General features: G+C 42.0%; 1 protein-coding gene across 2 annotated transcripts; it reads right to left on the bottom strand.

The window, feature by feature from the left end:
- Positions 1-574: 574 nt before the first annotated feature.
- On the bottom strand, positions 575-21,326 carry LOC125267036. Of its 2 annotated transcripts, none has more exons than XM_048188290.1 (8): positions 21,248-21,326; positions 4,321-4,689; positions 4,090-4,182; positions 2,990-3,022; positions 2,831-2,872; positions 2,054-2,086; positions 1,893-1,934; positions 575-1,565 (listed from the first exon to the last, which is right to left on the bottom strand). In XM_048188290.1, the coding sequence occupies exons 1-8, from the start codon at positions 21,318-21,320 to the stop codon at positions 1,528-1,530; spliced, it is 723 nt and encodes a 240-aa protein (XP_048044247.1). In that variant the 5' UTR covers positions 21,321-21,326; the 3' UTR covers positions 575-1,527. The 2 variants fall into 2 exon arrangements, with proteins under 2 accessions (XP_048044247.1, XP_048044246.1); XM_048188289.1 differs by having other exon boundaries at positions 4,090-4,206.
- Positions 21,327-22,607: the final 1,281 nt, after the last annotated feature.

Genomic DNA, 22,607 nt, shown 5'->3' on the forward strand with positions numbered 1-22,607 from the left:
AAACCATAAATATAGCCAAAAATAAACCTTACCATTTAGAGGTGAAACATACAGAATAAAAAGCCCCACAGTCCAACACGGAAAGAAAGGGTGTCTGTGGCGTGCGCTGAAACCTTGAAACAATAAACTCTGAAGAGGTGAAGAGGCTGTTGGACAAGTGTCTTCTGCCGTCATTTCCTGATCTCTCTACCTACTTGGCCAGTGTCTTCAAGACGATTTCTATGCTCGTAGTGTGTGCTTGTATGTACTTAATCTTCACTGTTACACAAAACCACTTGATTTGTATTAAGATGGATTTTTTAAATTGAACTCAAGCTTTAAAATGATGCACAAGTATGCTTTTTACAAGGCTGAAAGAAATTCATTAAGAAATGATTAAACGTGAATTCATTCATTTTAATTTTTCCTCAGTCAGCTATTTTGCTTTATTCACTTTCTTTAAGAGTAAATCCTTTTAAATGAGAAAAATACTGAGGGAGAATCTCCTCTGTGAATATCTTTTTTTCATGTATTTATTTTGATTTTTAATATGATTAATATAATTAATATGAATTCTATTAAAAACAGTGTTAAATTATATTCAATATAAGTTAAAAGGACTTTTCTGATGGTGATGATTAGGGTAACTTGGCAGTGGAGGTACATAAGAAACAATTTGTGTCTGTCAGCTCTGCTGGAATGTGGAGATATTTTAAGAAAAGCATTACTGCCCTCTAGTGGCCTCGCAGAGACGTTTCTGCCCCAGCACCCCTCCACCAGAGATCTCCTAAATAGCATTCACAATTATTCAACATCTTATTTTCTGTTTACACATAAAAACGTATTTAAAATCGTGATTAGTCAAAACTGATTTAGTATTAAACTTCATGCCTGAACTCTGATGTCTGGATTTGATTTTTTATTTTGTTTTGTTTTGTTTTGTTTTAGTTTAGTTAGTTTATTTGGATATTGGCACATTGATTAAAACTAGAGATGGGAATTCGAATCATTTGTTCGAATCGAACCAGTGATTCGGAGCGCGTTTGAATCTGCCAAAGTCACATGATTTCAATATGAGGATTCTTTTTACGTCATTCATAACTGTTCGGAAACGGGCTATATTTTTGTGAGTCCCAGAATCAGTGTCTATAGACCAATTTTATACATTTGTAGACATTTAATGACACCTTTGTATAATAAAAAGGAAGGGTTGTAATTAAAAGTTCCATACTAGTCTGATTTATTTGTTAATTGCATTTAATAGATTACAGTTTCAATAAAACATTTACAATTGGTTTGTAAAGGTGTTTGCATTTTCGCTGCACTTACACCGTTCTGACCAGCAGAGGTCACCAGCGTGTGGCGTTTCGAGCTCTTTGAAACAGTGAATCATTGCCAAGCAATTGGTTCAGTTGATTCAAAGTTTCGATACGCGTCGTTAATTAAAACCCAGCTCAAGAGTCTGATCCATAACAACCTTTCTTAATGCTGCTGATACAATGCACACTACATATTTATTGCTGTTACAAATTATTACAGTTATGAAATTTAACTAGGCATATAGATTGGATTGCTGTGTGATATTCCTGTAGAAAAACAAAAAACAAAAAAAACTTTAATAAAACTTCTGTAACTTTTATTTTAATTTTTCATTTCTTCTGTCTGTTAAATGCTAAATAATAAAAATCACAAAATAATAGCACTCAATCTGATAGATGATTAATGACCCACCTGATGTTGTACAAACTAGTAGGCTATATTTTTAATACATTTAGATTCTAATAAGTAATTAAGATACATCTACATATTTATATTTTTTGATAGTTAAATTATTAAAGAAAGACATACAACTGAAGGTTTGAATATTGCTGATATTATTTCATCAATGGACACAAATGTAAGGTCATACTTACTCCCTTCATTGGTGAACTTTGATCTGTGATTGGAGGTGTTCTCTATACAGAAATTGAACAGAATCATATTTGACTCATGTCTCAGACAAAGTTTAAAGCAGAAGTAAGACATATTGTAGAGCTTTCAAACAAAAACATGATTATAGGAGCTGGAAACCTACCATAGGCAGGTTCACGGCTTTTCTTTTCTTGACCTGTAATACCATTCAGAAACACAGAACAATATGTGTTTTGTTTGCTGAAACCAAGTTCTATCCTGCTACACAGCTTGACTGTGTCAGTAAATGTCAGTATATATATACATATACATATATATATATATATATATATATATATATATATATATATATATAAATGCATGCATGAATTATAGTGAAAGCTACAGTCAGGGACAGCCACGACACCAAATACCAGGACTGTCAGAAAACTGAGATGTCTGGTCCCCCTAATCTAAGAAAATATTTTGGAAAAATCCATCTTTAGCTTCACAGCACATTTCTGAAATCTGCTTTATGTTTAGTAGCACAAACAATTTGCTCATGAACCATATTGACAAACTTGGTTTGCAGGCAGAGCCTATAAATATTTTTTACCAGCCATGAATCTGTTTTTGCCAAAGGCAGTTATGACACCAACATTTTAGATACCAGTGAAAATTCATAATTCTCTATTCCACAGCCAAAACTACTAGCCTGACTGATATACATTTAAACATTATTAAAGGCAATTAAACAGTCAGTAATAAAATAATAACAAATAATCAAATTACAAGCTTGCAGTTTTTTAACATATTAATCCTTATTAAAGTTACAAAAGTTATTCAGTCAAGAGCAGTGTACAAATACATATTTTTTGATAGTGAAATTATTAAAGAAAGATATACGACTGTAGGTTTGAATATCGCTGATATTATTTCATCAATGGACACATATACTTACTCCCTTCATTGGTGAACTTTGCTCTGTGATTGGAGGTGTTCTCTACAGAAATTGAACAGAATCATATTTGACTCATGTCTCAGACAAAGTTTAAAGCAGAAGTAAGACACATTGTAGAGCTTTCAAACAAAAACATGATTATAGGAGCCGGAAACCTACCATAGACAGGTTCACGACTGTTCTTTTCTTTACCTGTATAGTTAAAAGATTCAGAAACACAGAATATGTTGAATATATTTGTTGAAACCAGCATAGAATATTATATGTCATAAATCGTTCTCTCACTTAAGTTCTATCCTGCTACACAGCTTGACTGTGTCAGTAATATATATAGAGGCTATATATGAATGCATGCATGCAAGAATATTTCATGTGGTACTTTTAAAGGGTTAGTTCACCCAAAAACGCCCTGTCATTTATTACTCACCCTCATGTTGTTCCACACCCGTAAGACCTTCTTTAATCTTCAGAACACAAATTAATAAGATATTTTAGTTAAAATCCGATGGCTCCGTGAGGCCTGCATAGCCAGCAATGACACTTCCTCTCTCAAGATCCATAAAGGTACTAAAAACATATTTAAATCAGTTCATGTGAGTACGGTAGTTCAATATTAATATTATAAAGTGACGATAATATTTTTGGAGCGCCAAAAAAAACCAAAATAACGACTTATATAGTGATGGCCGCTTTCAAAACACTGCTTCGGGAAGATTCGGAGCACAAATGAATCAGTGTATCGAATCTGCTGTTCGGAGCGCCAAAGTCATGTGATTTCAGCCGTTGGCAATTTGACACGCGATCTGAATCATGATTTGATACACTGATTCATTTGTGCTCCGAATCTTCCTGAAGCAGTGTTTTAAAATCGGCCTTCACTAAATAAGTTTTTTATTTTTTGGCGCACCGAAAATATTCTTGTCGCTTTATAATATTAATATTGAACCACTGTACTCACATGAACTGATTTAAATGTGTTTTTAGTACCTTTATGGATCTTGAGAGAGGAAGTGTCATTGCTGACTGTGAAGGCCTCACAGAGCCATCGGATTTCAACTAAAATATCTTAATTTGTTTTCCGAAGATTAACGAAGGTCTTACGGGTGTGGAACGGCATGAGGGTGAGTAATAAATGACAGAATTTTCATTTTTGGTTGAACTAACACTTTAAAGGTAACTAACTTTAAAGGCAATTAAATATAAGATTAACTGATTACATTATAAGACATTGTAGGGAATTCTAATTCTATCATACTTACATTTGAAAAATTTACATGCGATGATGAGAAGCACAAGTAGCACTACTGCTCCTCCTGCTGATCCAGCTGGGATCAGCCAAGTCAGCGAATCCACTGAAACAACAGCTGAATCTGAACCTGAAGAATGCTCATTCTTATTACATAATAGATAATGAACTTTTAATGAACTTTTTAAAGTATTTCAAGCAGTAGCTGCACGTTAAGACTTTAACCAGCAATATTGTCATTTACCTTTGTGTAGATCAATTATCTTATAGGCGAGGAAACAGTTGGTCTCTCTGAACAGTTTGCAGTGGTAGACACCTAAATCAGACTGCTGCACATTACGGATACGGATGGAGAAGTCTAACAGTTCAGATTCTGGTAATTTTGGGAATGTCTCAATCCGTCCACGTCGGTTATTCCAGAACTTTGCCTCACCATCCAGACTGATCTCCACAAAGTCTTGAGTATTGAGGTGAGTCCACACCACACAAGATTCATTCGTTCGGTTTGGTTTCAAGAGGTCTGATTCAAAGGAACAGGGAAGCAGGACTTCAGATTGAAGCTCAGTGGATAAACTGACATTGGTGATTAGATCTCCCCGACATACATTCAAACCTGTGAAAACCACAACAACTTAGCATCAACATCTTGTCTAGTTTCATTTGCTCTGTGGGCTGTTCTGGTTTCTCATAAATGAATTCGCAATCTATTTATCTTAAATCTGTTTTAGTATCTTTTAAATCTTTTTTTGTAATAATGCTTTTTACTATAATACTATTTATAGTGCTGTTGAATCATTGCTTAGAATCATATAAACCAGATGACAGCATCCAAAACACTAGGCTTAAACTAAATGAAAAACTTGAACTAACAAAAATAAAGTCATATGTAAATTTGCCATGTTTTAAATAGGATAAATTTTAATGCTTATAGATCAAACTTTATACTGATATTTTGGTAACACTTTACAATGAAGTCTCATTTGTTAAAGTGCCCCTATTATGGATTTTTGAAAATTACCTTTCATGTAGTGTGTAACATAGCTCTAAGTGAATGAAAACATCCTGCAAAGTTTTAAATCTGAAAGTGCACTGTATATAGAGTTATTGTCTCTCAAAAGTAAGAGTCGACTCAGAGTCAATTAAACGAGTCGTTTGTAAAACGAATCCCAAGCTGTTTCGTTGTGACGTCAAAACGAATCATTAGCATATTGCACGCCCACTTATTGCGCACACAGACAAAATTAATTTTTAGAACAATACCACAGCAGTACAATCTTTTGTTGTGTTCCCGTCATTTTACTGACGACTGCTTCTCAAACCTCGGGGAGTTTAACGCAGGATTCACAAAATGCTTGGTCTTAAAATATGGATCAATGCCCAGTTTATTCTGCCCAGCCTGCTCCTCTGAATCTCAACCTGTAAGTATCATTAATAATTGATGTTTATATTTTCTAGCGATCATTCAAAATTCGTAGTTTTGTATGTTATGTTGTGTAACGTACACTCTAGTATGTATGTCTCCTGCTAACCGGCTAAAGCTGGGTGCACACTGTGCGATTTATGTTAGTCCTTTACGACTGTTGCTTGTCAGACTGTATGAACATGATCCTCATGTCACACTGTGGGATCTCAGCTGTCATTTATATGTCAGACTGTACGACTGTCAAGATGCATTAACCCTCAGGGGTCTGAGGCTGATTTGGGGCCTGGAGAAGTTTTGACATGCCCTGACATTTGTGCTTTTTTCAGTTGTTCATAAACATATTAATGACAAAAGTGTCATTACACTGTATTCAGCACAAACTAGGCTACAATAATATGTAAGGAACATGTATGTACATGTTTGTATTTTTGAAGGAATAACGTTTATGCGTGGTTATTGAAAAAACAAAAAACTTAAGTCACTGAAATAAAGCCAAAAAATATATATTAAATCTGTGTTCACAAGACTTCTGGGTATTGGAGGTTGTAGACTAGAGTTTTTGCTTCAAAATTATGTAAAAATTATCATTCCTACTCCTTCATATAAAACAATAGAGAGATTTAAATTTTCTAAAACATCTTTGGTCAAGAAACACAGTATGCGTGTGTGGCGACCAGGGCGGGCGAGAGCCGTGAGGGAACGGCGCGAGGCCGGTGGCGCGAGTGTTAATGAGCTTCACCTGGGAGGCGCACCGGCCTTGAGTCCCTCACGGAGGAGCTCCGGGAGCATAAAAGGAGGAGCGACTACAGTGAAGGACGAGAGAGGACCAGGCCTGGACTTTATTTTACGTTTTATTATGTTTGTGTGGCCGGCAGACGTCCGCGAGGGTCTGCCGGCATTACTTTCGTTTTGTTCTTTGTTTATTTTGAATTAAAGTTACGTTGAATGTTCGCCGGTTCCCGCCTCCTTCTTCCCATATTTACGAACTGTGTTACATTGGTGCCGAAACCCGGGAGGAAGGAGGGACATGCTGTCGGAGAGCCCTCGCTGCTGAGGGGGATCGCGGTGCTGAGGAGTTCGGGCAGCGCGGGAGTGTGAAGACCGCGAGAAGCTGCCCGAGGCGGTGGTGCTGGAGCCTAGTGACAGGTGGGACGGAGAGCTCGAGGCCGTGCCCCTGGGACGAGGTGGGGTGGCTGCCGTCCAAGAGGGAGCGGAGGAGTCGCCGCCGTTCGCCGTGGGCCGGAGCCTGCTGCCGTCCGCCATAAAGGGGAGGAGCAGGGAACGGGGGACTCGCTGCCGGCTGCCCTCAGTCCGGAGGAGCCATCGCCGGCCGCCAGGAGGTGGTCGAGGATCGGGCTGTCCACCGTGCGTCCAGTGCCACCGCATGGCACCGCGAGGAAGAGCCTCCCGGCTGGCTGAGGACCGAGCGGCAGTGTGTCTGGGAACCGGACCAAGAATTTTTTTTCTCTCTTTTTCCTCTCTCCCCTCTCTCGTTATGTCGCTCCCCTTGCTTCCGTCTCCTTTCTCTCGTCTCGTCTGTCCTTACCCCCAGGTGCTGCGGCCGCCGAGACAGGCCCCGGGGGGGGAGTAGAGCGCAGTCTCGGGAGTACCCCCCGGCCTGCGAGGGGCGATGGGGGTATGTGGCGACCAGGGCGGGCGAGAGCCGTGAGGGAACGGCGCGAGGCCGGTGGCGCGAGTGTTAATGAGCTTCACCTGGGAGGCGCACCGGCCTTGAGTCCCTCACGGAGGAGCTCCGGGAGCATAAAAGGAGGAGCGACTACAGTGAAGGACGAGAGAGGACCAGGCCTGGACTTTATTTTACGTTTTATTATGTTTGTGTGGCCGGCAGACGTCCGCGAGGGTCTGCCGGCATTACTTTCGTTTTGTTCTTTGTTTATTTTGAATTAAAGTTACGTTGAATGTTCGCCGGTTCCCGCCTCCTTCTTCCCATATTTACGAACTGTGTTACAGCGTGGAGGCGTGAATAATCATGAATAATGGATGATTCTCACCTGAGAAGACAAAAGAATCAGATAAAGAGCTCTAATGACCTGCATAAATAATGAGCTCTTTCAGTCAGGTAAGCTGTGAAAAAACCCTGTTGATCATGTCTCAAGCTCATCATAATGTAAATCAAACATACAGAAAAAACAGCAATACTGTGAAATATTATTACAATTTAAAATAATGGTATTCTATTATTAAAATATAATGTATTTCTGTGATGCAAACTGTCTGAACAGTTATGTTACCTCTATGGCATTTCATATAGGCTTTTAGCTTAAAAGCATGAACATTTGGAGAAATATTGATGGATTCTCATGTTTATGTCAATTTTCTATACAGAGGAGTAATATTTATTCAATATTTATTGTTATCACTATGAACGCTGGATACTGTGTTTACAATTCATACTTGCAGCCGGAGGGCGCTCTGTTTTAGTCCACAAATGCCAATGCTAAAGAAGAATAGGCAATCCAGGAAATAACAACTAACAGAGGCCAGAGATCACTAACTATGGCTATTCAAAACACTTTTCAAGACAATAAATACACGATTGAGACGATGTATGCATGTATTGACTGAATTTGCGTCTGAATAGCGCTGGCTCCGTGGGCGTGGCCGCATTAGCGGATAATGAGCTGAATCGAGCTTCTGACATAGCTCTCTATTCGTACAGATTACATAAACACAGAAGGTTTGTTTTCGTTTTGATTTACACGATTTAAAACCTGACATTTCAACGTCTCTTAAGACACAAGTATAATTTTTTTGTGATTAGTATTCACTAAGTTACAGTTCATTTTCTGAGAACTATCAGATTGGAGTTCGTTCAGAGGGAGACGAGAGATCACACATCATGTTTGTTTTCTTTATTTTACAAAAAGCACAACATTTTGTTTTTACTCTGAGTGTACACAAATAAAAGAAAATATTCCACAGATTAAAATGGTGTATAACTCTTAATTGTATGTGCAACACTGACAGAGTATTTTGAGTCTCTTTCACGCTGGTTAGAAAAAAAAACGCGGTGATCACGCCGGCATGACCGCCGACCCCAATGGACGCGCGCTTGAAAACTTGTCCGGAGTATTACATTATCAACCCACACACGTTCAGTGACTGTGAGCTGCATTACATGCTGGACTGAAATGGTGGCTAACAAAGACATCTCTAGCGTTAATTTTGATCACGGCTTGTCCTGAAAAATGAAGACAATTTGACGTTTGTTGTAGGAGAAGTCACACTGCAGGACTGTGCGCCAAATCTTCTGACACTGCCAGAATTTCGTCTGAGGTAAATTTTGATCGCAACGTCATTAATCGGCTGTCTGTGAAGGTCACCGTGATTTTGATGTTCCTGGATCATCATATTTTGTTGATCCTAGAACAACATTCCAGTCTTAAAATTTAGTCTTAACCCTATTCCTACCCCTAAACCTAATCCTACCCATAATTTATCCCTAAAATCAGAGGGGAAAGATAGGTGAATAATATTGATGTAGAAGCACCTAACCCTGGTTGCAAGCCTAAACTTGACATAAATGGTAAACTTGTCCCTCAAATCTGATTGGTTGATTGGAATGTTGTTCAAGGATCAACAAAGATGTTGATCCAGGAACATATCTTACTTGGCAAAATCACGGTGACTGTCTGGGAACATGTCAAACTAGTGATCAAACACTACAGATTTTAACCTAGAATTGTAGGAATCTTTTAGGAATCTCAAAATTTGTCTCAGACAACCAAATTATGGCCAAAATGGCATAGGGTGCACCCGCCTTAAGTGTACTCAACTGTGCTATTTTGAGACACCGTAAAATATTAGCCAACTTCTAAAGCCGCACACACACTTAACGATTGTAAGGCCGATTATGAATGTAAATTGATACTTATGACTGATCGCGCTCAAACGCGTCCAGTCAGAGCCAGTTGCGTTCAGTCCGCGATTACAGTCAGTGTTCAAATTCCATGTGTGAGTATATAAATCGGCTCCAGTCGAAGGAAACAATTGGTATGTGTGTTCAGTTCAGTCTTAGAATGTTTCAGCTAATCGTTAGGTGTGTCCCCAGCTTAAGTGGTAACTAAATAGATTTTTTTTAAATACAGAGATAGTATATTAAAAGCACATTTTAGTTCATATTTCATGGTGGCTCAAAATAGCACAATTGAATACACTTAGATGTTCTTAAAAAGATCTTAAGAAGTACTAAAGAAGAATTTTTAGTAGGCTATATTAAGTACAAAATTAGTGTGCGTAAATAGAGCACTTAAAGTATATAGAAGTGTACTTTTTTTTCCACCTGGATGTAAACATTGTAATGTCAAACAATGATATAGCCATTTTTTACTTTGTTAATAGTTATGGTGAAAAAGTCTGTGTACACATCTGGCCTAAATGTTTATCTTAGGTTTTCAGCTTCGCTTGGCATTCTGTGCACCTACATAAAGTATAAAGGCCGGAACACACCAAGCCGACGCCGATGAACTAGTGGCGACGAAAGCAGACTGTGGGGTTGGCTCACGTCGGCAGAGTCTGTGCCCAAAGTTGGCCTGACACACCAAACCAACGCTAGACAGCTGAGCTGACGGTCAAGTAGCACGTCCGTTCTACGCCTGTGTGAGATGAAATGCCTTTCCAAACCAGCAGGTGGCAGTAGCTGAACAGTCAATCAGAATGATCAGATGGCCCAACGGACCGACGAGCTCCGATTGAAAAAAAGCAGATGAGGACCAACTTCAGCCGACGGTGCGGAACACACTGAAGGCCAGAACACACCAAGCCGACGCCGACGAACTAGCAGAGAAGAAAGCAGACTGCGGGGTTTGCTCACGTCGGCAGCGTCTGTGTCCAAAGTTGCCCTGCCACACCAAACCGACGCTAAACAGCTGACGGCCAAGCAGCATGTCAGTTCTGCGCTTGCTTGAGATGAAATGCCTTTCCGAAACAGCAGGCGGCAGTAGCTGAGCAGCCAATCAGAATCATCAGATGGCCCGACGGCCCGACGAGCTCCAACGCCGATTCAACATTTCAAATCGGCCGAAAAAAGGCCGACGAGGACCAACTTCAGCCGTCGGCTTGGTGTTTTCCTGCCTTAACAGTGATGCTGCAATCTGACCAATCAGAGCAGTGTAGGCTCACAGAAAGAAGGGATTTAGAGAGACTCATTCTTCAAACTGCTTCAAATGAATCGTTTACGAATCATTGAGAACTGAGGTGAAATTAAATGTATATTATGAGAAAACAAAAGTTTTTTTTGGCCTTGCATGCATGTAAACCTGTTGTAGGAGCAGGGCTTGACATTAACTTTTTTGCTCACCAGCCACTGTGGCTAGTGGTTTTCCAAAGTTACTAGCCACTCAGCATTTTCACTGGCCACAATTTTGATGTTGGTAAATTACATTTTATATGATTAAAGTTGACTTTGTTATGCTTAAATTACTTTATTTCGAGTCATTTTACTTGATTTAGAAGATTTAAAACCCTTTAAAAGTTTTTAAATGCAGATTGACCACCCAAATCAAGACTACATTGTATATCAGCTGGTATGTACAGGTGGGCAAGAGGTGGACAATATGAGCATGGGCTAATATGAGAAATTGTTAAAAGTTATTTGTGTTAGGCTATATAAAAGAACAAAGAAGCTAATTACAAAAACAATAGTAAATTAAAAATAATCTTTTTTCAGATACACTATAGCCTACATATATTTAACATATATCCTACATTTATTTAACATCTTTTGTTGTTTGATTAACATTAATGACAGACAGGTAGGCCTATTTAATTGGGCTGCTGAATGCATGGACGTAACTGACGCATATTCAGTTTACCCACCTGTTTACGTCCACTTAAGCCATAACCGACTGTATTCACGTGAGATACTCCACACGATAGACATTTAGACATCTGTGTGCACGTGTATTTGACTATTCAGGCGCGAGGAGAACTGATCGCGCGCTCGCGAGAGAGAGCTTCTGTTGTGTGTCATTCAGCGCAATTCCGCCTATCCCTCCTTCGCTAACTGCACGTAAATAATGCATTGTGTGATTGGATTGTAATTTTGTGCTACGACGATCTTCGACGATCATTTGGCTGTAAACTGAAATTATATTCAACCCGCCAAAGTGGCTAGTGGGAGTGGCTGTCTTACCCGCTACAGCTGAAATCTACCCGCATTTGGCGGGTGTTAATGTCAAGCCCTGTGTAGGAGACTCCCAAAACAATATTATTTAGGAACCAAAGGGATAGTTCACCCAAAAATGAAAATAATACCATGATTTACTCACCCTCAAGCCAACCTAGGTGTATGACTATCTTCTTTCAGACGAACACAATCTGAGATATATTTATAAATATCCTTAGTCCCCCAAGGTTTATAACGGTTGTGAATGTTAGGCCAAATTCTGAAGACAGAAAAAATGCATCCATCTATATATATATTTTTTTTTTCCATACGACTCAGGAGGCCTTCTGAGGCAAAGGGATGCGTTTTTCTAAGATAAACATCCATATTTAAAACTTTATTTAAAACTTTATAAATTCAAATAACGAGCTTCCAGCGGACTACCGTACGCATATTGCACACGTCAATTTGGGCAGAGGAGCAACCTTTGACCTGACGCGATGGCACAGAGGAGAGAGCAAAACAAAACACTGGTCACGAATTAGAAGTTTAAAATGAGATATTTTAAAAATAAATGTCGGAAGATTTCGATATAAGGGAAGAGGAGCTTGAGTTTGTTGCCTAGCCGTATTTGTTTGAACCGTAAGAGGCATCTAAGCTTACGATACTCCTACATCCTGCATCATACATCGCGTCAGAGGATTACTCATTTGGTGCAAGCAAAGAGTGTGGAACCCAAGAGGTGACACTCTGATACTTTTTGGGTAACAGCCACTAGATGGTGCTCCGGTAGCACGGCTGCCATTATGGGGTGAAAATACTAACCATTGAATCCTTCACATCTTATGCACCCAAAATTGGCGCATTTCACTGCCAAATCAGAAGCGCAATAGAACAGTTTTCAAATGAAATCACCAGTAAATTGTATGGCTCCTACAGTAAATGTTGTATTGTCTTATACAGTGGCAAGAAAAAGTTTGTGAACCCCTTGCAGAATCTGTGAAAATGAGAATTATTTTAATAAAATAAGAGAGATCATACAAAATGCATGTTATTTTTTATTTAGTACTGTCCTGAGTAAGATATTTTACATTAAAAAGTTTGCATTTAGTTCACAAGACAAAACAATAGCTGAATTTATTAAAATAACCCCATTCATAAGTATGTGAACCATTGATTCTTAATATTGTGTGTGGTTCCCTGATGATCCACGACTGTTTTTATGTTTTGTGATGGTTGTTCATGAGTCCCTTGTTTGTCCTGAGCAGTTAACCTGAGCACTGTTTTTCAGAAAAATCCTCCAGGTCCCGCAAATTCTTCAGTTTTCAAGCATTTTTTGCATATTTGAACCCTTTCCAGCAGTGACTGAATGATTTTGAGATCCATCTTTTCACACTGAAGAAAACGTACTCGGTTACTAACGTAACCTCAGTTCCCTGAGATACGGAACGAGTACTGCGTATGGGGGAAAAGTCTCCCTTTTTCCCCGTCACTGAAGCCTTTTTCAATAACGCAGTGTAACTGCATCGTCATTGGTTCACTCATAGACAAGTCGTTGAACCAATGACGGCGCGGCATAGCTGCGCGACCTATGGCGAGAGAGCGCGCGAACTTTCCCGCCGAAATGGGCGGGGTAAAGGGCTATATAAGCAGGCGTTTCGCCATAGGATTTCAGGCCAATCGACTGAAGCGACGACACTGAAGCCGCAGCCTCGTGGCACGGCAAGTAACGCAGTACTCGTTCCGTATCTCAGGGAACTGAGGTTACGTTAGTAACCGAGTACGTTCCCTTTCGATACTTCACTCGTACTGCGTATGGGGAACGAATTCAACCGCGCCGTGCCACGGCAGGGAACGACATAACTTGTTCTGGACACCGAGAGGGGACCAAGAGAGCAAGTAAGAAGGCAAAGCCGTCGTAAACCCTTGTTACACTACAAGAGGAGATAACTCCTGATTGGCGAGAGGCGGAACTCGAAGAGGCCGCTTGGTTACACCGAGAGGACCCGGGCTTGTAAGGCCGGAACGTCCAGATGATAAAATCTGACAAAAGAGGACGGCGAGGACCAGCCGGCCGCCTCACAGATGTCTTTAATGGAAACTCCATTAGACCAGGCCCAGGAGGAAGCCATTCCTCTAGTGGAATGGGCCCTAACTCCTAAGGGGCATTGAATGTCCAGGGAGGAGTAACAGAGATTAATCGCGTCGACTATCCAACGCGAGAGACGTTGCTTTGAGACCGAAGACCCTTTGGTGCGGCCACCAAAACAGACAAAGAGCTGATCTGATTGCCTGAAAGGCTGTGATCGCTCTACATAGGTCCTCAATGCCCTGACAGGGCAGAGTAACTCCAGCTCCTGTTCATCCGCGGAGGGAGGAAGAGCAGAGAGCGAAATGACCTGAGCTCTAAACGGAGTAGAGAGCACCTTGGGGACGTAGCCATGCCTAGGTTTCAGCACGACCTTAGAGTCATTAGGCCCAAATTCGAGGCACGCAGGGCTCACAGAGAGGGCCTGCAAATCGCCAACACGCTTGACCGATGCTAGTGCAAGTAGCAGAGCAGTTTTCAGGGTTAAAGGCCTGAGATCAGCTGAACTCAGCGGCTCGAAGGGGTTTCCTTTGAGAGCCCTAAGGACCAAAGAAAGGTCCCAAGCAGGAACAGTAAGGGGACGAGGAGGATTTAATCGCCTCGAACCCCTTAAGAAACGAACCACAAGGTTGTTCCGACCCACTGACTGGCCAGCGATAGGAGCATGAAACGCTGAGATGGCTGCTACGTATACTTTGAGCGTTGAAGGGGCGCGCCCCAGATCCAAACGCTCTTGGAGGAAGGACAGTATCGGTGATACGTCACACTCCACGGGGTCTATGTTGCGTGTGGAACACCAATCAACAAAGACCGACCATTTCTGGGCGTAGAGGCGTCTCGTGGACGGGGCTCTCGCCTGAGATATGGTCTCTAGTATGTCCCTGGGAAGGTCAGTCGGCTCCCATCGAGGGACCAGAGGTGTAGAGCCCAGAGCTCTGGCTGGGGGTGCCAGATTGTTCTGTTCGCCTGAGAGAGGAGGTCCCGTCTCAGGGGAATGGGCCACGGGGCTTCCGTGGAGAGCCTGAACAGCTCTGAGGACCAAGTCTGGCTCCTCCAGAGCGGGGCCACTAAAAGGACTCTGTGTCTGTCTTCCCTGACTCGCCTGATGACCTGCGGGATCAGTGCGATCGGGGGAAATGCGTAAAGGAGTGTGCTGGGCCAGGTGTGGGCCAGCGCATCGACTTCTTTTGAGAAATATGTTGGGCAATGAGAGTTGTCTTCTGAGGCGAAGAGGTCTATCTCTGCGTGACACCGCCTGTAGAGGTACCCCAAGACTGAACCAAGCAGGGTTCATCCAAGGTTTCAGGGCTAAAAGACAGGCCCGATTGACCTTGAGGCATAAGCGGCCGTGCCGCCAGGCATGTGGGAGGACCCGGGATTTCAGCCAGAACTGTAGCGGCCGCATCCGAAGAAGGCCAAGCTGCAGAACTGGGGAGGCAGAAGCCATCAGCCCTAAGAGCCTCTGGAAGAGCTTCAGAGGAAGATAGGCTTTGTTCTTGACGGAAGCCGCGAGCTGCTGAATCGCCAGGGCGCGCTCTGGCGAGACTACTGCCGTCATGCGGACTGAGTCGAAAACTGCCCCCAGAAACGAAATGTGTTGGCTGGGGAGCAGTGAGCTCTTGGCTAGGTTGACCCTGAGACCCAGGCATTGGAGATGGCTGAGGAGCACGGATCTGTGGTGTTCCAGCTCGACTCACGAATGGGCCAAAATGAGCCAATCGTCGAGGTAATTCAGAACCCGGATTCCCATCTGTCTCAGAGGGGAAAGCGCTGCATTCATGCACTTGGTAAAAGTGCGAGGAGCCAGGGACAGCCCGAAGGGCAGGACTGTATATTGGTATGCCACCCCCTCGAATGCGAATCTCAAGAATCGTCTGTGAAGGGGGGCTATCTGGATGTGAAAATATGCATCTTTCAGATCCAGCGAGCAGAACCAGTCCTCGTGACAAATTTGTGCGAGGATCTGCTTCAGCGTCAGCATTTTGAATTTCCGTCTCATGAGGGAGCGATTCAAAAGTCTGAGATCTAGGATGGGCCTGAGGCCGCCATCCTTTTTGGGGACCAGAAAGTAACGGCTGTAAAAGCCTGACTCGCTCTCTGAAGGGGGAACTATTTCTATAGTCCCTTTCTTCAGTAAGGTCATGACCTCGGCCCGGAGGACGGGAGCGTCGTCCGGGTTCACCAAGGTTTGAAGCACCCCTCCGAAGCGAGGGGGCCGTCGTGCAAACTGGAGCGAGTAGCCCTGCTTTATGATCCCGAGGATCCAGCTTGACACGTCGGGGATGGCCTGCCAGGCCTCGGCCCCAGTGACAAGGGGTTGAATGATGTCGGATGACAGGCCGCCGGGTAGGGGGCCGTACACCGAAGGAGGTGGAAGAGGAAATTTGCTCTCTTTTAGAGGAAGTAAAATAGTGTTCGCCGTGAAAACGGCGTTTTGTTTGGGCGCAACATGTGTGGGCCCAGCTACAACACAGAGCATTTCTCCCACGCCCGGAATTAAACGAGGCGGAGGGGAGACTGCACGAGGGAGCTTTTGGGGTGGTCCGGTCGCAACGGGACATTCCCCAACCCTCTTCCTTCCTGCTGGATCAGGACGTCTTCGGAGTCACCGGGTCCAGCACAATCTTGGGCCGGGGTCCTTGGCGTCTCGGGAAGGAGGATTGGCGCTTAGCAGGGCGAGGGCGCTGACGATGCTCCTTAGGCGGCGCTGCTTGAGAGGTGGATGGGGCAGGCTTGGTCTGCTGAGCCGGCGCAGTCCTGGGGCGGCTAGGAGCAGACGCAGAGCTGGAGCGCTTGGGCAGAAAGTGTCTCATGGCCTGAGACGACTTCTGCGCCGCTGTGAAGCGCTCGGTGAAACCATCCACCGCTGGCCCAAAAAGACCGGAAGGGGAGACCGGGGCGTCCAGAAAGGCCGTCTTATCCAGGTCCTTGATTTCCGTGAGGTTGAGCCAAAGATGGCGCTCAAGCACAACCAGGCTGGCCATGGAACGACCGATGGCCTGGGCAGTGGCCTTCGTGGCCCGCAGGGCTAGATCGGTGGCGCTGCGGAGATCCTTGAAGGCAGGTGCATCAATGCCGGACTCGTCCAAAGAGCGGAGGAGTTTGGCCTGGAACACCTGGAAGATCGCCATGGTGTGAAGCACCGAAGCAGCTTGGCCTGCAGAGGTGTAGGCTCTTCCAGCCAGAGTAGAGGTGGTTCTGTAGGGCTTGGAAGGCAGGGCTCTTTTGGTCTTCCATCCCACAGCCGCGGGAGGACAGAGGTGAGCTGCCACCGCTTCATCCAGGGGCGGCAAATGCTCATAGCCCTTCTCTTCTGCGCCGTCGACAGCAGTGAGGGCAGAACGGTGTGTTGTGTGGAGGCGGGCGGAGTACGGGTCGTCCGGCTCGCCAGCCCATCCTTCCGCTTCAGAAGCCGCAAGAGACATGGAGTCATCCGGCTCTTCGTCAGATCCTCCAAACGAGACGAGGTCGCTCGCATCTGCAGAGGGACGCTGCTCTGGTCGGGAGAACATGACGGGAGAACGTTCTCTCGGGGGAGAAGGCGAGGCACGCGGGGGCTGGGCCGACGTGAGCTCGCACAACTCCGGGCGCTGAGTCGCTCTACCCCGCTGTCTCTTCCTGGCCGGCTCGCGGGAGGAAGGAGACGGGAGGGCGCGAGCGGCGAGATCGCCTTCAGTGAAAAAGGCGACCCGCAAGCGCAGAGAACCGAGGCTCATGCTCTCGCAGTGCGGGCATGAGGCTCCAGCGGGCGCGCCGTCGGCGTGGGACTTGCCCAGGCACGCGACACACTCGCTGTGTCCGTCATCATCGTGCAGAGGGGCTCTGCACGTGCCACAAGAGTGGCGCGGCATTTGCAGCAACGCCGCCGCCGTTATAACGGCGATTGGGGGGCTCTTTTTAGAGCGGCGAGGGCCACGGAAGCTCTTAGAGAGCGGTAGAACCGCTGAGGAAACGCTCTTTTAGAGCGGCAATAAGCCGCGGGAAGCTCTCAAGGGGCGCACCGGATGGCGGCAGGAGACACGCTGAGAAGGCGGCCGGAAGCGGGAGCGGGAGGCGGGCGTCTCGAGGACGGCGCTCGGGGCGGCAGTCAGCCTTTTTCTGAAGAACAGAGCTCAGTTTAACTGCTCAGGACAAACAAGGGACTCATAACAACCATCACAAAACATAAAAACAGTCGTGGATCATCAGGTAACCACACACAGTATTGAGAATCAATGGTTCACATACTTATGAATGGGGTTATTTTAATAAATTTAGCTATTGTTTTGTCTTGTGAACTAAATGTAAACATCTTTTATGTAAAATATCTTACTCAGGACAGTACTAAACAAAAAATAACATGCATTTTGTATGATCTCTCTCTTTATTAAAATAATTCTCATTTTCACAGATTCTGCAAGGGGTTCACAAACTTTTTCTTGCCACTGTATATGTTTTATTTTACCAGTTGTGGAATCCAACCATTCATCCATCTGAGGTAACATAGTTAGCATACTTTATTGAGTATTTACATTTTATGCAACTTTACACATTTATTAATAGTAAATGAATAATTAATACATTTGAGATCATCATGTTTGCAGAGAACAATATATTTCAGACCTAGTGTAGTAATAGTAATAATAGTATCTAGGTCTGAATTGAAATAGACTATTGTACGTTTTAATGGATCACGCTACAAACATAATGATCTTATAATACATGATGCATTGCTGTGTCTGTTATCACATAATTCACACTTTTGGACACTTTTGCTTTAACGGACATTAGACAACACTTCAAAATCAAGTGTCATATTTATATATTTATTGTCCAACATTCCCAATTTTTCTGATGCATGTCCTTAATTTAATTTCATATGTTGGTATTAATTCAGTGTTTATAAGACTTTTAAAGAATTTTAACCCAAACTAACTGGGTTTCTAGAGAGCAAAGGTTTTGTGAAAAAAAAAAAAGACAAACACGAAGTGTGTAAAATAAACTGTTAAAATGATTTGATGATCACTAGTGATAGTATTTTATTCTGTGTTGTTATCATTCAGATTGGATTTCAGCTTAATGTATGTTTCTTTTAAACAAAGCAGCTGATATTGCCATAGTAACTAGTGGACTGACGACTCGCTTTCACCACAAAATGGCGGAAACGCAGGGCTGCAGTGGGGTGCCGGTGTTGCAATGGAACGTTCTATTGAGTGTCGCTTCTTGTTAGTGTATATTCTTTGGTGCAAGTTGACTTACGCATTCTGCGTGTGGTCTTTCACTGGAAGCTAGTTGTTTGAATATATAAAGTTTTAAATGTGGATATTTTTCATACAAAAAGGCATCCAATTGCTTCAAAAGGCCTTTATTAACCCTTGGGAGTCGTATGGATTCATTTTTTTTATGGATGGATGCATTTTTTTCTGTCTTCAGAATTTGACCTAGCATTCACAACCATTATAAACCTTGGAGGACTAAGGATATTTTTAAATATACAGTGCTCAGCATAAATGTTGACAAGACTAAGTTTTATATAGCATCTGTTTAACTTATAACATGAAAGTAAGGTTAATAATTTAACTTAGAGAACAAAATTGTCAGTTTTACTCAAATTAGGGTGATGCAAAAATGAGTTGACCCTACAGAAAGTCTTTGGAGGAAAGCTAAATTTTAGACTACAAATGTCTAATTTAACAAGAATTCAACCACAGGTGAGTCTAATTATTCATTACACAGGTGTCCAGCAGACTGACTATAAAAGGGTGTTAAAACCCCTTCCCATTTCATGCTGTCAGCAATGGCACCACATGGAAGAGAAATGTCACAAGTATAATAATTTCTTTACACCAGAAAGGTGAAGATCAGTAAAGCTTTACTTATCAGTCAGAATACTGTAGCAAAAGTGGTACAAAAATTTTAAAAAAGATGGAACTGCAACCATCTCACAGAGACGTCCAGGTCATCCACGGAAGTTAACACCTCGACAGGAACGTCTTCTGATGAGAAGGGTTGAAGAAAATCGGCATGAAATTTCACTGTAGTTATCTAAAGAAGTAGAAAGCCAAACTGGGGTGACTAGTTTGGCTATCTTTGACTATCCACTGCAGAGGAATGGCATGCATGGGTGCCGTCCACAAAGGGGCCTTTCTTAAAGCCCAGGCACAAAAAAGCCCGCCTAGAGTTTGCCAGGGCCCAAGCTGACAAAGATGAAGACTACTGGGACTCTATACTCTGGAGTGATGAGATCAAGATAAATGTTTTTGGAACTGATGGCTTCAAAACTGCATGGCGTCACAAAGGTGAGGAATACAAAGAAAAATGCATGGTGCCTACAGTGAAACATGGTGGTGGCAGTGTCCTTATGTAGGGCTGCATGAGTGCTGCTGGTGTCGGGAGCTGCATTTCATTGATGGCATCATGAATTCACAGATGTACTACTCTATACTGAAAGAGAAGATGCTATTATCGCTCCGTGCCCTTGGTCGTTGTGCACTTTTCCAACATGACGATGATCCTAAACACACATCTAAGGCCACTGTTGGATTTCTGAAGAAGAAAAGGTGAAAGTGATTCAGTGGCCAAGTATGTCTCCTGATCTGAACCCAATCAAACACCTATGTGGAATTCTGAAGAGAGAAGTTGAGCATCACTCTCCATCCAGCATCCAGTCTCTAAAAGAGGTCATTCTTGAAGAATGGAAAAAGATAGATGTTGCAAAACGTCGCCAACTTGTTAATTCCAAGAAGACTTGGTGCTGACATTAAAAATCATGGAGGCCATACAAAGTACTAGATGGAGTATTTTTGTTGTGGGGTGTACTCATTTTTGCATCACCCTAATTTGAGCAAAACTGAAAAATGTGTAATCTAATTTATATTATTAACTTTACTTTCATGTTATAAGTTAAACAGATGTTATATTAAACTTGTCAACATTTTGGAAATTGTTTTTGTGTTCATTGAGATATTGTTTAAAATGTTACTTTTCAAAGGGGGTGTAATCATTTACGCTGAGCACTGTATCTTGGATTGTGTTTGTCTGAAAGAAGATAGTCTTATACACCTAAGATGGCTCGAGGGTGAGTAAACCATGGGATAATTTTCATTTTTGGGTGAACTATCCCTTTAAAAAAGGCATAATAGGCGCACTTTAACATTAGATAATGTATTAGCTAATATGAACTAGCAATACATTTGTTACAGTATTTATTAATCTTGGTTAATGTTAGTTAATAAAAATACAGTCGTTCATTGTCTGTTCATGTTACTTTACAGTGCATTAACCAACGTTAACAAATACAACTTTTGAATAATGTTTGATTTTTATTTAAATAATTTATGAGTAAATGTTGACATTAACATGATCTAAGATTGATAAATGCTGTAGAAGTATTGTTTATTCTTGGTTCATGTTCAGCTAAAATAGTTAATTAATGTTAACTAATGAAACCTTATTGTAAAGTTTTACCAATATTTCTAATAGAATAACTCAATTTACAGTTTAGAAATGATATATTCCTGCTTAATTAACAAAAATAAATGTTTGTATCTTACCATAAATAAATTTAACATCAAAAAGAAGCAGTTTTAAAATCCAAGAGATAAAGTAACTCATCTCACACGGCATGTTCCAGAAGAGCAGCTGCAGTATGTGTTGTGGTCTTTACATACACCACCACTGAACACTATAGGCTCTCTTTCTCAACGTTTTTTTTTTTTTTTTTTTTTTTTTAATACCATTCTTGTGCCTGTTGCAGCTTACAATGGTACTACAGCAAACCGTTTTCAACAGTAACAAAAATATACACTTTTATGGTGACCTTCATGTCCTTCAGTTATTTGTTTACAATATTTTAAGAATGTTACAATAAAATAATGAATATTATGAACATTATACTGCATAAAATAATGAATATTGAATATGGGTCATAACAAAATTGTTGTTCAGTTTCACATCATAGATCAATTAATAACTAGTATGACATTTATACCTTTGGGCAGAGTTACTATGCAATCTGCAATCTACATTAAGGGCAAAAACAAATAGACAAAGCCTTCACCTCAGTGTGATACTGATACTGCAGTTCACAGCCTCAATTATAGCAGTAAATGCTTCTATCAGACTATTACACGGTCTATACAAGGACAACTAAAACTTTCCGGAGTCTGAAATTGTATAGAAAGTCTTATCTGTGCCTCTTGGTTTCGCTGTTATTTAAAGCAGACTGAATGTAGATGATATTGTCGGCTCATTTTTGATAAATTGCTTTTTTGTCATTTGTAAGTTGCTTTGGAAGAGTGTCTGCTACATGAATAAATGTGGATGTAAAATATAAATGTATTCGCATAGGCGGATGCACACTGAGACTGATTTATTTTATACAATTTTCAGGCACAAAATTAAAAGAATGTTAGGCATTTCTCACCAACCGACATTTAGTTAAACGCCTGAAGGGATGTGGTTTTGAGGTAAGGCTTTTATAAATAGTCTAAAAGGTTCATACAATATTAATTCTCTTAAATGTGACGTTTTTGCATGCTAGCTAACTACTAAAATGAGTCACAGATTCAACTGTGCTGTTTTCATTTTTAGTTGATGAAGGCTTGTTAAAAGTACATTGCAACAAATGAAACTGAATCGAGTGCAGGGTACTGCTGGTTACAGCTCATGCACCTTTCCACCAACAACTTCCTGTAACAGAAAAGCTATTAGAGGTGAATATCATTACATGCTATCCATGATGTCACTGTGTTTGATGTAAAATTCAGCAAACCCTATAGCCCCCTCTGTGGCTGTGTTTTAAAATTGTCACTATATGATTGCTCTGTATGGAGCCCCGCACATGACATGCAAGAAAAAAAATTAAATCATGCGCACTATTTACTAATTCGTTCCCTTGATTTACTAAATCGT

This window comes from Megalobrama amblycephala, linkage group LG4 (assembly GCF_018812025.1).
Source record: "Megalobrama amblycephala isolate DHTTF-2021 linkage group LG4, ASM1881202v1, whole genome shotgun sequence".
In the NCBI taxonomy this organism is placed as follows: Eukaryota; Metazoa; Chordata; class Actinopteri; order Cypriniformes; family Xenocyprididae; genus Megalobrama; species Megalobrama amblycephala.